This window comes from Pristis pectinata, chromosome 6 (genome assembly GCF_009764475.1).
Source record: "Pristis pectinata isolate sPriPec2 chromosome 6, sPriPec2.1.pri, whole genome shotgun sequence".
Taxonomy (NCBI): domain Eukaryota; kingdom Metazoa; phylum Chordata; class Chondrichthyes; order Rhinopristiformes; family Pristidae; genus Pristis; species Pristis pectinata.
In genome coordinates, this window is record NC_067410.1 from 23,724,357 (window position 1) to 23,741,403 (window position 17,047).

The window sequence follows — 17,047 nt, forward strand, 5'->3', positions numbered from 1 at the left end:
TAACATTTTCAGTAGCCATTTATTATTCAAAATGCAACATAATGGCTTAATCTCTACTTTCAACAATGGATGATTGCTTTTTATCTGTCTAGTTAAAGAGTGGAATTGCAGGGATGTGTAGCTCTGATGATTTTTCAGTGTGTAATTTCATGATATGGCTGCTGATTATCTTATTACTGATCCTATGATTCATCTTATTATATCCTAAATTTCTTGGTGACCAATGAATGCAATAAAATTTGCTTTTGATACATACTTAGAGCAATATTACATCTAGAAATTCACTCAAAGATTCTTTAACTAATGGCTCAACTGGGATCTTTTGCGTCTCTTTATTAACTGCCTTTATAACGTCTTGCTGAGTTTGTTCCAAATGTCATTCATTTCCTTACTTCCTTGAATTAAGCTATCGTGCAGATTCCTAGCATGAACAAATAGTCATTATTAACCTGAATGAGTCCATAATATTAAGAATGATTTGATTCTTTCAGGGGATGTGGCCATTGCCAGTAGGGCTACCACTTAATGTCTGTCCCCAGTTGTTATTAAGAAGGTGGTGGTAAATCACTGAAGCCCTTAGGTGTAGGTTCTTCCACTTTGCTAATGGGTGGGAAGCTTCGCTGATGAAAGAGTGGCATTATGGGTACAAGTTTAATTTGTGTGTGAGTTGGTGGGATGTTTGTAGATGGTGGCTATCCCAGGTGCTGCTGCCTTTGTCCTTCTAGCTGGTAGGAGCTGCAAGTTCTGAGGTGTTGTTGAAAAATCCTTGTTTCAATACATTTTGCAGGTGGAGCACAACAGCCACAATGAACTCCTGTTGGAGAGAGTGGATGCTTTGCTGGTGAATGAGTGCCAATCAAGTTGATTGCCTCATCCTGCATGATGTTAAGCCCTTTAAGTGTTGCCAACTTCCAGACAAGTAGGAAAAGTTCTATCATCATTCTCCTGACTTATCCTTTGTAAAGGAAGAGAGAGTATCGTAAGGGGGCCTTCAGGAATTTGGCTGCCCATGAGAAAATACCTTATTTGAACTGCATGTGAACTTTGTTAATCAAGTGGGCCAGAAACTAATTAGGTGCAGTATGAGCAGGGGACAGCAGAACCAAGTACAAAGGTCAGACTGGTACACACAGAAGGATGTGTTTCAAACAGACAAAGGAAGTATAGATGGTAACTTCAAACAGATAGCCACAAATAACAGCCAATAAGGAGGCAAGAATATTGGGAATTATCTTAAGGCTAAAAGATGATAAAGTAACGGGCAGGAAGATTGGTATGAGTAGAAATTGAAGCTTTGCTGAGAAAGGGGCTTAATTAAAAATGATATGAAGGATGTGAATTAGGAGGGAGGTAAGTGATTCAACAATATGAAAGTGTACATAAAAACAAGAGTTAAACGAATTGCTGCTGAGTTTGTGGGTTCTTGTTTGTTATGATCCAGTGAAGCCACTGCCTTTGTGGTGTGATGCATCACCTTGAGGTGTCAGTATAGTTTTTTTTCACATTGCATGAGAATGCAGATGAACAAATAACTGGTTTTGCATCAAAGGGTCCTCTCCTCAGTGGAGAAATAATGCTCATAATTAGACAAAGAAAGTTTAGTTATTGTCTTTGGCCTGATGAAGTTAAATAAATATTTGTAGACCAAGATCACATGATTTTCACTGGTCAAAATTTCCTACATCTTATGTAAGGAGACAGCTTAGATGGCCTCTGCCTTGTGCAGAAGTGGGTGCTTTTATTGACTGCTATGACTATGTTCTGGAGTGGAAGAGTGTAATTTAATTCAGATGTGCTGAATCATTTGCCAGTTGGTGCACCTCCATGTGAGAGGCCTATACTGGGAGAGATTGTATTATGGCAGGAATACTTGGACAGTGCACTGTCACAGCTCAAGACCTTGCTACCATTAACACATGTGACCTTCCTCTCTCATGGATGAGGAGAATGTGATAATGACACATTGTTGCTTCTTGTGATATTCCAGTTCAGACTGAGTGAGGTTGTTTTCATTGATTGAGGAAACCACCAGATAAATTGAACTAGTAAATATGGAAATATTGTTCTTGCCACTTTATTGTAATATTTTACCTTCTTGACTGTATTTTATGCAGTTTAGTTTTCATCCATGTGAGGGGAATTTGGTAATCCTTTCGTAGACAATGTTTCTTTAAGGGTTGTTCTGTATTGTTATTAACACCCTCTAGTGGTCAGATGACAACAGAAACTGACAGTGGCATTTTTTTAGACTGCTGGACTTAGAGTTTTTACTCGATGTTTACAGAGACAGAACAGTGCTGTTATAATAGAATGCAAATTTATATTTAAAGGAGTTACACACAAGCAAACATTATTGTTCTAAAAATTATAATGACTAGATTAAACTATCGTATGACTAAAAAGTTGTGGAGGGTGAAAAACAATAATTTGATGTGTAAAAAATTTTGCTATTGTGTTTAGTAAGATTGCTGTAAGTTGTGTGGTTTTGTTTTCAATTTATTTATGGACATTTAACATTGATGGTGTATAATTCTGGACTTGAGTCACGGCAGAATCAATTGTATCTTCACTCTTCCTCTCTGCAATATGTTGCCCCATTGTTCATCCTTCTTCACCCAGGGAAAGCCTAAGTATAAATGGGTTTAAATCATCTCCAAAATTTTCACACAATAGTAGGGAAATTATTGGAGAAGTTTCTAAGGAATGGGATGTATGTTCACATGGAAAGGCAGGGACTGCTTAGGAGGAGTCAACATGGTTTTATGGGAAAATCCTGTCACACAAATTTGAGTTTCTTTGAGGAGGTAACTGAGAAAATTGATGAAGGCAGGGTGGTAGACGTGGTTTATGTGGACTTTAGCAAGGCTTTTGACAAAAGCCCACGTGGTAGGCTGGTCCAGAAGGCTAGGGCAGTTGGGATCTAAGGTGTGTTTGGAAAGTGGATGCAGAAGTTCAAAAGGAGACAGAGGGTAGTGGTCAAGGGATGTTGTACTGATTAGAAGTCTGTAACCAATGGTGTACTGCATGGATTGTTGCTGGGACCATGGCTGTTTGTCATGGATGTCTTGGATGATAATGTAGGTGAACTGATTAATAGGTTTGCTGACAGCACAAAATTTGGTGGAGTAAAAGATAGTGAAGAAGGTTGTGAAAGGATACAGAGGGACATTAGATCAATTGAAAAGTTGGGCAGAGTGGTGACAGGTGGAATCTAATTCAGATGAGTGCGAGGTAAGGCATTATGGGATGTCAAATATTAACAGGACACATACAGTAAATGGCAGAGACCTCAAGAGTGTTGATGTACAGAGGGATCTTGGAGTGCAAGTTCATAACTCCCTGAAAATGGTGATGTAGGTGGATAGGGTAGTGAAGAAGACCTTTGGCTTGCTTGCCTTCATAGGCCAAGGCATTGAGAATAAGAGTTGGGATGTCATGTTGCAGCTGTACAAAACATTGGTCATGCTGCACTTGGAGTATTGTGTACAGTTCTGGTTGCCACACTACAAGGAGGATGTGGTAGCATTAGAAAGAGTGCAGAAGAGATTCACCTGGAATGGAGGGCTGTAGTTGTAAGCAGAGATTGGATAGGTTGAGTTTATTCTCACTTGAATGTAGGAGGCTGAGGGGTGACCTTAGATTGGGAAGGAGTAGAGGGATATGGGCCTAATGTAGGCAGATTGGATTGATGTGGACAGGCATCACTGATGGGATGGATGAGTTGGGCCGAGTGGCTGATTTCTGTGCTTTACGACTCTCTGACACTGTGACTCTGTGACAAGTGCTTGCTATTAAATGTCCGCATGTGCTGGATGATGAAAATGCATAATTTATAGGAAGCATAGGCAAGAAAATGCTACGTGGGTCCTCAGACATAAGGGCTGAAAGCCCACAGAACTTTCAACCTCATGTAGATATTGGGACCTACTTAGTTATGACTTCCAGCATTCACAGCACTAATGAGTCTAAGGCCAGAGGAAGGTTGCCTATTTTCTAAAAGTTGGGTTAACTCCTGAGTCACAATGGGCACTTCCCAGATGATCACCTGCTGTAACAGATGAAAGTAAAAAATAAAATATCTCAACACTTTGGGAAACACAATAAACCAGAACTGGACCTCTAGAGAGCTTATTATTTGCTATTTGGCATCCTGGTATCATATCTCTTAATCAGTGTACCAGGGTACTCATGTGCCAGCAGACTTGGGATAGAAATAACATCTAATGAACAATGGTGGTAGAGCCAGACCTCCTGTTTCATAACCTTTATCTGATTTATAGTTATTTCTTTCGATGTTGGCTGAAGCCACAGGGGCAGAGGCTGCTTGGATGCTGCATATTTCCAGTTCCCTCTTCATTTTAATTCATTCCTACTTCTTTCTTCTGTAAATGGACTACATCTCAACATACCTACAGATCCGCAGGAGAGCAATGTTAGAGAAATGGAGCTGATGTTGCAAGTTCTTAGCCTTAGTTATACAGGGGTAATATAGTAGAATATGAGGCTTGCATGATTACAGTGTAATGCTAGTGGTTTTGCACATTAGATGGGAAGGAAGTCTGCTGCAGATAGACTTGCAGAGTCAAAATCTGAAGCAATGTAGATTACCACAATTTGTATTTTTGACAAATATTTCTAAAAAAAATCACTATTTTCTTTTATTCATCTCTTTGAAGTGTTGTTTACTACCCAAACTAATAACAGTATCGCTGTATTACAGCGCCAGTAACCCGGGTTCAATTCCGGCTGCTGTCTGTAAGGAGTTTGTATGTTCTCCCCTTGTCTGCATAGGTTTCCTCCGGGTGCTCTGGTTTCCTCCCACATTCCAAAGACATATGGGTTAGGAAGTTGTGGGCATGCTATGTTGACGCTGTAAGCGTGGTGACACTTGCGGGCTGGCCTGCAGAACATTCTATGCAAAGGTGCATTTCACTGCGTGTTTCGATGTATGTGTGACTAATAAAGAAATCATATCTTATATTGGTAAACTTCCATTCTTCCATTTGGCTCTCCATCAACATGGGTGTAGGACCTGTTGAAGTAAGTAAGGTAAATTGGTTTACTATTGTCACATGCACTGAGGTACAGTGAAAAACTTTGTTTTGCATGCCATCCATACAGATCATTTCATTACAACAGTGCATTGAGGTAGTACAAGGGAAAACAATAACATAATGCAAGTAAACAGGTCTTCTAAGTGCACAGGTCTTAAGAGTGGGGACTTTAGTGAGTAGGGTCTGTAGGAGATTCTCAGTGCTGGCTTTTGGATTAAGAGAGTGACATTGGTGCAAATCACGTAGCTGGGCTGCCACGATCCTGATTCTGATTGCAAGGAACCATCACCCACAATGGTGTCTAAAAAGGGAAAATATGATAGAAAGTTATGTTGACTCAGGTGTCCTGCACTACCTGCCTGCTCCCCTTAATCTACCTGCTGGTCACTTAATGCTGTCTGTGCGTGCTCACGCTTGAGTTGACCACCTCCCGAAATGTGCTGTACATGAAGTACATGGCCTCAGAAATGCACTCAGGAAGGGCGGAAGAAGAATGAGAGAGCAATAGTGACAGGGGATTCAATACCTCGAGGGAGAGTCAGGTGTTTTAGACACAAGTCCAGATGGTATTTTGATTTCCTGGTGCCAGGGTTGAGGATGCCACTGAATGGCTGCAGAGCTTCCTGAAGGCACAGGATGAAGGGCCAGGGGTTGTGGGTTCACATCGATGCCAATGATACAGATAGACAAAGGAATGAGGTCCAAAAGGTAGAATTAATGGAGCTAATAGAGGTTAAAGTGCAGGACCTCAAAGGTGGTCATCTCAGGATTACTCCCAATTCTGCATGCTAGTAAGTATAGAAATAGGTGGACAGAGCAGGTGAAGGCTTGGATGTGTGGATAGTGCTGGAAAATGGTGCTGAGGTAGATCAGCCATGACAATGAGTGGCAGAGCAGGCTTGAAGGAGTAAATGGCCTACTCCTGCTCTTATTGCTTTCCACTTTTTTTTAAAAGAAAGTAACGAACCTTGAGTACTATACCTATTTATTTTTATCAATTGATTATTTGTATAAAATGAGACAAGTAATTACTTAAGAACACATATGCACATCCCATAGGCAAGCAACTGCCTCAAGAAAGCAACTGTTGGTATGGATGGTAGCTTTTTACTTCAGGTGCAAGAAGGCAAGGTTACAGAACAGTCTAGTTGAATCACCATCCATACACTGGAATTAGAAGGTGAAGAGGTGAAGTTTATATTGCAGTGTTATAATTGGGAGGATTAGCAACTTGCCAAAATATCCTCTACATCCTCTGCCTGCCGCCATTATAGCTCTGTGTACAGAAGTCCATTTCCTTTGCCCCCTCATTTAGTTACTTTCTTATTGTTACCTCAGCAGTGAAATCCCAAATCCATCATCCATGTAGTGTGCATTGATTCTTCTCTCTATTGTTGTTTAGTAAAGCAAGTAAACAGGAGAGAACTTCCAGCCAAATATCCTTTACTGGTAGCTAGCAACACCCATTGGCAGCACCTGATATAATAATGTATCCAAGTCATATCATATGGGGCAAACAATGGGAATTCCGGCCTTTGCATTCAGTGGAATTGCTGCTTCAATCCTTGATTACCTCTCGAAGTTGCCTTCTAGGCCACCTCAGCCCTAGCATGGAGATTGGGTCTAATATTTGGTTAATCTGTAAAGTAGAAGCACCTAGCACAATTATGGTCCAGGGAAGCCCTTGTCATTCCCAAAGCCTGTTTGAACAGAAAATGAGATGCTGATTCAAAATCATAGCCTTTAAAAAGAAACTGTGGTCATTACACTAGAAAAGAAGGCAGAGAAAAGATTATTAAATTGCATCAATGTTTGATATGAACATTTAGTAATAGCAAATAAATGATTCCATTACTAAAGCCTTACTCTGGAGAGTAACATACACTCAGATAAGTCCATGTCCCTGTTTGATAAAACATTATTGAAGTACTTGCATTAAGTTTTGTAATTCCACTCTATTTGTTGTAATTCGAGTCGTAAAACAGGCCCTTGGGCTCAACTAGTCCATGCCGACTGTTTTTGCTTGGTATATCGAGTAAGCCTGTGTCTAACGTGTCTGTGTGCAGCTCCTTTTGTGTCTAGTGTTTATATGTGTATGCCTGCATGTATTTGTTTTAGTGTGGTTTGTTTGTGTCTGTTGTCAAACTGTCTGATGTGTTTGCCTGTTCTGCCCAGTGTGTTTGTGAATGGTTTTACTGAGTTTGTTTGTGTCTGGTGTGATTGCCCATGTAAGTGCTGCTGGTGTGGAGTGTCTGTGCGTACACTGTCATTTGTCAGTAAGTGTGAGAAGACCATAAGATTTACCTCGACAAAACAAATAATGTTAAAGAATTTCTTCCGGCACTGCTGCCAGGTCCTCGCTCCTGGATATTTTATCAGTAACCGCCACCTGCCAGTTGTGCTTCATTTCAGGGCTGCGGGCCATTCTGGCACTCTGCTACTGAGCTCGGCTGCTTCCCTCCCTGCAACCTAATGCTGCTTCGTATCCGTGAAGCAGGCAGCATAGTCAGTCCTTAGCTGTGCTTCCCTGGCAACTATCTCTGCAGAGCAGAGGTTTAGTGAAAGATACCCTTTAAGGCTTGGAGCACACTTAAAATGTACACATGCATTTGAACAAGGATCGTGATTAAAGACCATGTCCCAGCAGTACTGGGCTGAACAGATGTGGGCTGACGGAGCAGCTCAAGTTTAGTCTGTCTTGTAGGTGGGAATGAATTTATAAGCCAGTAATCACATTGATTGGCATAGTGAGAATGCATACATTTAAAGAAGTAAAATTAGTTGCTATTGATGAATGACAAAAAATTAAATAAGGAATGCAGAAGAAACTACTTAACCCTCAGAGTAGTGAGAATATGGAAATTTCTAGCGTAGCAGTGAATGAGGCAAATACTGTGGTTTAAATTCATCTAAGGGAAGGCCAGGTAAGTGAGCGAGAAGGGAAAGAGGGTTATGCTGATGGAGTGAGATGACAACAGCTGGCAGGTGACCTAGAGTGGAGCATAAACCCTGGCATGGGCAACTTGAGCCAAGTGTCTTCAGAAGGGAGTTTGATCAGCATTTTAAGGGAATAATTTGCAGGGATGTTTGGAAAGAGGCAGGAAATGGGACTGATGAGATGCTTGACAAGGAGTCAGCATGGACTCAGTGGCCTTCTTTTCAGCAGTAGTAATTCTTTAAATGGCCTGTTTTTGTGCTATGTATATTTTACATAATTCTGTGTAACTCAGCTGACTATTTAATACCAACTCAAAATTTACAGTTAAACCCCATAGTCAATGAAAGCACCAAACATAACCAAACGTAACAATCGTCACCTAAAATTCATTTCTCTCCCAGGTGTTAAACCAATAATGGATTTCTGATAAGGTTTTTCCATATAAATTGGATTGAATTGTGACAACTATGTATGAGTTATGCATAAAGATGATTTCAGTTGTTATGATTTAATTGAGGAGCAGGTGGCACTGGGATTTGTGAGTGCTACTGACAGTGGTCATTGACCTCACGCTGTGCCCAAAGGGGGTCCTTTAATAACCTTTTCCATGACACTCAGGCTTTCTGCTTTGTAAATATTTGGGTGGTTATGCACCACCAGAAGATGTTCCTCATGATGAATGTTATGTTTCTGAGACCTTCACCATCACAGGATATTTTCCATAGCCCAGGGGGATAGACCCTGGGGGACAAGAGCTACCTTCCATATCAGTCCGAGGTGAATATACGCCAGTCGGGTGCAGAGACTTCATCATTGTGTATTGCCTACTGCACAACCTAATAAAACAAAGGTAGCAGCCAGTGTCAGACAAAGATCAGAGTAAGAGGAGCACGAAGAAGATTACCAGGAGGGAGTTCCAGTAGAGGACCACCAGCCATGTTCTCCAGCAGAAGAGATCCTGATCTTTCAATCCCCTGCATAAGAGGGGAGTTCTATTGAAGTGAAAACATTCCGCAGATATGTCTGTTCAACCTGCGATCTCCCATAAACTTTTTGAGGGTGTCCCTCCCTCGGAGGTGGCCATGGTAACTATTGCAGAAACAAAACGAGCAAGAGTAAAAATCGTGTGATAGTAATCGTCTTGCTTTCCAGATCAGTCATAATCAATACCAACAACATGGCAACTATTGCATGAGTTTAATTATTTGAAGATCATTTGGTCTTTCTACAGTGTTGCTATGATTTTGAAGGAGAAAGCCGCACTCAGTGTATGGATAATCAAGGTTATGCTTGAGTATGTTCACAAGATCTTAGTGATCTTTCTAGGTGAGGCATGGCAGGATAGGCAATGCTGACAGCAGGGACCATTTCAGTGTGACTTATTGCTGCACTACCAAGCATGTTCTCGGCACTCAATTAGAACACATTTCAATGCTGCAATTGTCTTGGAAATTCCTATACAATAAAGGAATTCATAGCGTATTTCAGTACAGTAAAGCATCCTTGTGCTTCCCTCACTTCCCAGCCTTGTAGCTGAGTGTCAAAAGCCTAACATCATGCTGCAGTGTCCCCTTTGCTGGAAGGCTGCTCCCTTTCACTTTGAGTATGCTTAGACATCCTTGATGACCATGAGAACCTCTGACCTTAGAATAGCTGATTTCAGGCTGCTGTCCAGGGCCAAGTGAAGGGACAGTCTGGGATGGCTGTCTATGGGGCACTGCTGAGTGTGCGGCTTGTGAGACCATTTTGGGAGGTGACTTGATACCCACAGGGGGTGTGTCAATGTGTCGAAACCTGAAAACCAGGCAACCTGTCAGGGGAATGGTTAAACAATGATAAACCACCTGCTGGCACTCTGGCCGCTCCATCATTGTTTCAAGCTCCAGACTCGGAGCTGACCTGGCAGGTGTCTGCTCCTTCTGTCTTCACTCCTCAGACTCAGATTGCAATGATTTATCAGCAACACTGTGCTTAGGATGAAGAGTGGTGTGGAGCGGTGGGGCACATTTGCTGCTGCAGAAGAGAGATGAGTCCTCACATGCTATGTCTCTGCTCCTGTCAGCATGGGATCTGCTCACACATGGAATCTCTTTGCTAATGAAGCACACTCTGCTAATGTGTGGCATCTCCTTGTTCATGGGGGGATGAGTTATTTATGGGTAGCAGGCCCATCTCCACTGATAGGTGGTGCCTCGTGGCTCACTGAGGATGTAGAGCTGCTTCCTGGTGGCTTATCATTGTTCCTTCTGAGAATAAAGCTATTCCCATATAGATGAGATTGCTCATCAAGTGGGATTAAATGAGAATGTACAGATACAGCAAGAATATGAGTGGCCTCTGTCTGTGCTTCCACCACAACTACCATCAGAACAAGTGGGCAATGTGTAGTGGGTTGTTAACAAGCCTTTGCAAAGTCATGTGCATGGCTCCACATAACCTTCTTGGAGAGTATAAGATAAGATGAGATATCTTTATTAGTCACATGTACATCGAAACACACAGTGAAATATATCTTTTTGTGTAGAGTGTTCTGGGGGGCAGCCGGCAAGTGTCGCCATGCTTCCAGCGCCAACATAACATGCCCACAACTTCCTAACCCGTATGTCTTTGGAATGTGGGAGGAAACTGAAGCACCCGGAAGAAACCCACGCAGACACGGGGAGAACATACAAACTCCTTACAGACAGTGGCCGGCATTGAACCTGGGTTGCTGGTGCTGTTTACATTAACCGCTACATTACTGTGCCTGGGCTCCTCAGATTACATCCATTTTAGACTCGGCATGAAACTCTTCCATCACAGTTCTCATCTGAATTCTCTGAGGCAGGGCAGATTTGTGTACCTACCCCAATCTCTTCTGCCTGACAAATCACATTACATTCACCATGCCTGATGCCAGGCTGCAGCCCAAAAGGATCTGCCTTCTCACCCTGTGATATAGGTCACTCTGTCCTGATCTGCTCACAATGTCAGTCTCTGAGGTGGTGCAGTGGGGTGTAAAGCACAGTGATGCACTGAACTCATCATCATCATCATAATCCCTTTCCTCCTCCCATCTCTGCAGTTACTCCTCCTGCTCCATATTCTCCTGTTCTGAAACAATGTTAATGAACCTGTCTCGAAGATTGTGGAAAGCATGTGGACAGGAGGTTGTTAGGTGCCTGGTGGGGCTTTTGTCCATAATACAGAGGTGATGCAGGGGTGGGTGTGGGTGTGGGTGTGCAGTGTTGATGACGTAGAGAGAGGGGGGATCTTGAAATCTTGAAATATTTTATCGGCACTGCCCCATTGTGTGGGATTTGCATTCCAAGTCGAAACCACTGTTGTCACGTCCTCCCTCTTCCTCTGGTGGCCCTGGAGAGCCTCTTCCTTTGCATTCAAATCATCCCTCCAGGCCTCAGTTTTACAAGTAAGGACTGCTTCATCATGCTGGGTAAATTGTGTCAGGCTTTGATGGTGCTTGTACCTTTGTGGGGTGAGGACCTTTTATGATTGGTGCACAGGGAAGTGCAGGCAGCTGCATAGAATGGTGTGAGGTTCTGGAATGACACATTCCTGTTTTTTTGCCTGTTTCTGGGTATAAACTTGTTTTTCCAGTTTATTTTTTGTGGGCTGAATGGGCATTAGTGTGATACGGGGTGTTGGTGTAGCACAGCAAAAAAGGTTGAAATCCAATTTCCAGTTATTTTAGTCTTCCACTGCTAGGAGATGTGCCATGATGACACCCGAACTCAAATGAGAAATTTAGTTTGCAGGCATCCTCTAGTCAAGTTGAAGTAATTAGATAAGATAAGATTTCTTTATCAGTCACATGTACATAGAAACACACAGTGAAATGCATCTTTTGCGTAGAGTGTTTTGGGGGCAGCCCGCAAGTGTCGCCATGTTTCTGGCGCCAACATAGCATGCCCACAACTTCCTGACCTGTATGTCTTTGGAATGTGGGAGGAAACCGGAACACCCAGAGGAAACACGTGCAGACAAAGGGAGAACGTACAAACTCCTTACAGACAGTGGCCGGAATTGAACCCGGGTCACTGGCGCTGTAATAGCATTACGCTAACTGCTACACTACCGTGCCTGCATGACTTTGTGTGTATTGTCAAAGATGATGATGAAGGTATAATGTTAAAAGCTTTACATAATGTTGTGATTGAAAACACGAAACCATTAAAATCAGAATGTCTATTGTGCATTAGGAAGCTTCACAGAAATACAATCATTCTGTAAGATTTAAATGTAACTGTGTTTACTGTACAAAGAATAGTTATAATGTGACCAAAAACGTTGGGACAGATTTTACCAACCCCCATCTGGAATCATCACTTCACAGGTGTGCTCATTTTGATCTGGTGCCGATCTTGCTAGCCCAAACCATTCAGGATTCCACTGACACAGTCTGGATGGCAGTGCAGTTTCCAATAGTGCTGTGAGGAGGATTTGCACCCCCCCCCCAACATTGTCCTGAAAGTTTTGTTACCCTGCCAAACCTGAAAATAATTTAAAAACATTCAAAATTATTAAAATATTTTAAAAATTTAAGGAAGTACCTAAACCAATTGAAAACAATTATTCACAATTAACAACACGAAACCAAAGCAAAATAATTAAAACAAAGTAACTTCCCTTACCCTTTACCACATGATCCATTCCCTAGAATCTTGGATCCTGCTGTTTTGTGATATTGGGCAATCTCACAAAGACTGCACTCCTTTGCTTGACTCTGTGTGACCCAGTGGCACAGTAAATTAACAAATTACATTTCAGAAATTCAAAATCTGGTTGTATACACAAAGATTATGTTAGTGATTAATGATGATCATGATATACAAAATGTGAATATTAAATAATATTGCAATTAACTTCTTTAACTTAGTTGGATTTTGTTCTTCTTTACAGCGCCTTGTTGAAGCTGCTGAAAATGCTCACTTGCAGCATGAATATAATTCAGATTTGGAGGTAAGCAAATTATTGTGTTAGCAGTGTGCTAGTCATTTTATTTTTGATAATGTTGGATTTGAAAATCTGAGGACATATAATGAAGTACTTCAGTGACTAGAAGATGCTTTGAAAGCTGCATCATGTTCTGCTACTTCCCGATGAGTGGTTATGAATACTAATATTAATTAATTATTCTGAAAAGTAATGAAAAAAGTCAAGTGAAACCTACCTCCTTATAGGTCATAGAGTTTATAGCATGGAAACAGGCCCTTCGGCCCAACTCGCCAATGCTGACCAGGATGCCTATCTAAGCTAATCCTATTTGCCCATGATTGGCCCATATCCCTCTAAACCTTTCCCATCCACGTACCTGTCCCAATATCTTTTAAAATGTTGTTATTATTATCTTCCTCAACCACTTTCTATGGCAGTTCGTTCCATATACACACCACCCTCTGTGAGAATTTGCCCCTCAGGTCTCTTTTAAATCTTTCCTTTCTCACCTTATATGCTCTCTAGTTTTTGATTCTTTTTCTCTGGGAAAAAGACTGTGTGCATTCACCTTATCTATGCCCCTCATGATTTTATTTTATTCACCTCTATAAGGTCACCCCTCTGTTTCCTATGTTCCAAGGAATAAAGTCCTCGCCTGCCCAACCTCTCCCTTTAACTCAGGCCCTCGTATCCTGGCAAAATCCTCGTAAATCTTCTTTGCATTCTTTCCAACTTAATGGCACCGGCACCACTGCTTTAAGAGCTCCTGCCATGGTGTGCAAATTCATAGTATAAGCATAGTTTCTGTGCATAATCAGGATTGATGATCCTTACAGTATATACACAATATTTTGTGCATCCCCAAGATAAATCCATTCCTGTAAGTTCCCCCACACAGCACCATTTTAGATCGCAGAAGAATTACTAATATGGTGCGCCCTTGGGCCCAACCATAAACTCTGTTCCTAACAATTCCCATCTAGTTTCCAAATCACTGAGGTTGAAGCAGATTATCTGATTATCACCCAAAATTCCAATCTCATAATTCACCAAGACTGCTTACTTCCACCTCAACTCCATCCACTTGCACTTTTTGTTAAGCTGAACTCATCCTAGATACTGCTCTTGTATCCGAATTTACATCATGTCCCATATAACCACTACCAATGTGCTCACAGATGTATATAATGTATAACAATGTGCTATACATTGGCTGCAGTTGCTCGACACCTCAATTTTAATATTCTCATTCTTGTTTTCACGCCCCTCGCTCATCTCATTAACTTTTAGGTAGAGAGTTTCAAGATTTTGATCCAGCGACAATGAATGAACTGCAATACTTTTCCAAGTCGGCGCAGAGTACACATGTCTGTTTTATTTGTTTCTTTTTCCTCTTCTGCATCTAACTGCTAGTTTTGACAGCTTTGCTCTCTGATCTATCACAGACATTCCCTCTGTTCTCTCCACCCTTCCTCCTCTCTCTAACCTAAGCCACACTCATTTTCTTACTTTTCCAGTTCTAATGAAACATCCTTCACCTAAAACATCAAGTCTATTTCTCTTTCCAAGGATGCTGAATGCTTCTGGCATTTTCTATTTTTTTCTTGGAATTCACTGCATCTGCAGTTTCTTTGTTCCAATTACTAAATTTTTAATTATTGCCTAACAAAATGAGGACATATTTAGAATGTACTACCAACATTTCCTGCAAATTAGAGCCAAATCCTCTTGGAGTTGGGAACCTGTTGTTCCAATAAATATCCTAAGATTTTTATTATTTAGTGATGAATGTAATCATCTTGGTTTGCCAGATGGCAGTGAGATACATTTGAAGGTAAGATTTGTAGTCACTAATAATAGTGAATGGGTAAGAAACATTTGTGTACAAAGTAACTACCAAAAGTATTCAACTTTAATTTTTCAGCACAGAATTTTGAAAAGCCTATTTATTTTCAGGCTAATTGTGAGATAAGACAAAGAGATTACTTTGCAGAAGAAACAACTTAAAGTTGTAATTTTCCCCTGAGAATAATGTCTCCTGAATACTTCTTGTGGCATATACAATTGCTTGACATACTATCCATTAAGAGTGCAAGCATCTTGTTTGTTTAAGATAATTTGGAAAAAAGGTATGTGAGAGAAAGTATTTATTTTGCATGGAATTTGGAATAAAAAGGTGGCGGAAGAGAATTGTATGAAAACCTAAAAAGGAGAAGGAATGTGGAAAGAACTGGGCAGTGAACTAATTGGCTATCCTTTTTAAACAGTTGGCACATACCCAATGAGCGAAATGACTTACTTCTGTGTTGCTATTATTTTACGATTTTACAGGATTATGTTTAGTTTACCCATCTGTATTGAAGTAATTGCATGCCTATAAAAAGGTCTGTAGAAACCCACAAACAGGAAAGAAATGGGAGTCTTGAGGCATTAATAAGCAAGTGACATTAACGGGGACAGAAAATGGATCAGTTGAGGGCAATATTGTACAAACACAAAATTAGAAGAGAAGAATGATGATGGCCTTGGGTGGCAGCTGAAAAAGGGCCAAGAATATGAATCCAGAAGAAGGGAAAGATGTTTTTTTATTTATCATTAAATTAAGAACAGCATTAGTAATAAAATGGTTGATAAAAAATATCTCAGTTTGGATTACGTGTTTATCTGAGATTAGAAGAATAACTGGATTACATTGCAGTTTATTTTAAATCACTTGACAAGTTCTTAGTCTCCGAATTTAAATATTACATATCTGATGTCTCGATATGAGATTCTTCAGACATTATAGGAACTAATCAACATTATATCTTGGGTGGCTTTGTTAACTTTGTACAGTTTTACTACTCATTTGGGCCATGTTCTGATGAAAAGTCCCAGACCTGAAATGTTAATTGTTTCTCTTTCCCAGATGCTGCCTGACCTGTTGAGTGTTTCTAGCATCCTCAGTTTCTATTTCATGTTTTTTACTTCCTGTTTGATAACTTTATCAATTTATGTTCAGCACGAGACAGTGACTGGGACAAGTGATATAATTAGTCCTATGGAGTTTGTGGTTGAGGCCAAAACCTCTGATTTTGACCTTACAAATGTTTAACCGAAGGAACTTGTAACTTGTCCATGTCTCAGATGTGAAGAAGTAGTCTGAAGGCAGAAAAGCAGGAGGGATCAGGAGGGGTGGTGGAAAGGGAACTGTATGTGATTTGTGATCAGTGGAAAATCATTCCATGTCTGGATGATGTTATCACAGGCATTTAGATCCAGCAGAACAGGAGGAAGATTAGATTGTTCTAAAGGTAATGATGTAGGAGTAAGAAAAGAATCCATTGTGAAGTTGCTTCAGTTGTGGTTGTGATTGGTAAGAGTGGATCCAATCTTTCAACCATGCTGCAATCTTTCATCATTTAAATAATGATCTGATTTTTCCTTCCAAAGTGGATGACATCGCATTTATCAACAGTGTACTCCATCTGCCAGACCCTTGCTCACTCACTTAACCTATCTATATCTCTGCAATTTCACAGAGAAAGGATAGTGGAGATGATTGTGTTTTTTTATTTGTGTAAGAGAGATTAAGGGAGATGAGCCAAACTAATGGACCGCCATCCAGAAGATGTTACTCTCAACTTTTGTTGATGCTTCTTGGCTGCAATCACAAGAGCTTAACAATTTGTTCACTCAGTTCCAAATAAATAGTGCTGTTCAGTTGAATATTAGGTTAACCCAGACTAGAGCAATTTTGCAGACATTTCTGGAAGGCTTAGCACCAATTGGAAAATTTGCCTCCTCCTTTTTCAGTGGGATTTTTTGTTCTCTCGGCTCAACTTTTTTTCTGACATGTATTCCCCCACAATATATCAGTTGTAGTGCTACATGCAGAATTTGCCAATGTCAGTTTTAGTGCAGTATTACATAGAGAAACCTAACAGCATGTAAAATTTGCACTTGAATTTCTCACTCTTTATGTAGCTTTCATGATCAATGTCAGGGTGATGCATAATTCTGTTTTAACGTCAAAAATAAACTGCATGGAAAAAATTTCAAGGCCACAAGTCAAAAGTCTGTGTTTTTTGTTTGAGGTGTCACGAACCAGCAACAAAAGAAACACACTGAGCATGATTTA

The 17,047-nt window shown here is 40.7% G+C and overlaps 1 protein-coding gene across 1 annotated transcript in view; it reads left to right on the forward strand.

Moving 5' to 3' along the window:
• cacna2d3a (calcium channel, voltage-dependent, alpha 2/delta subunit 3a) overlaps nt 1–17,047 on the forward strand; it is a 556,823-nt gene that overhangs the window by 148,730 nt on the left and 391,046 nt on the right. The window contains 1 exon segment of the mRNA XM_052017619.1: nt 12,892–12,951. Coding sequence (XP_051873579.1) covers nt 12,892–12,951 — 60 coding nt within the window.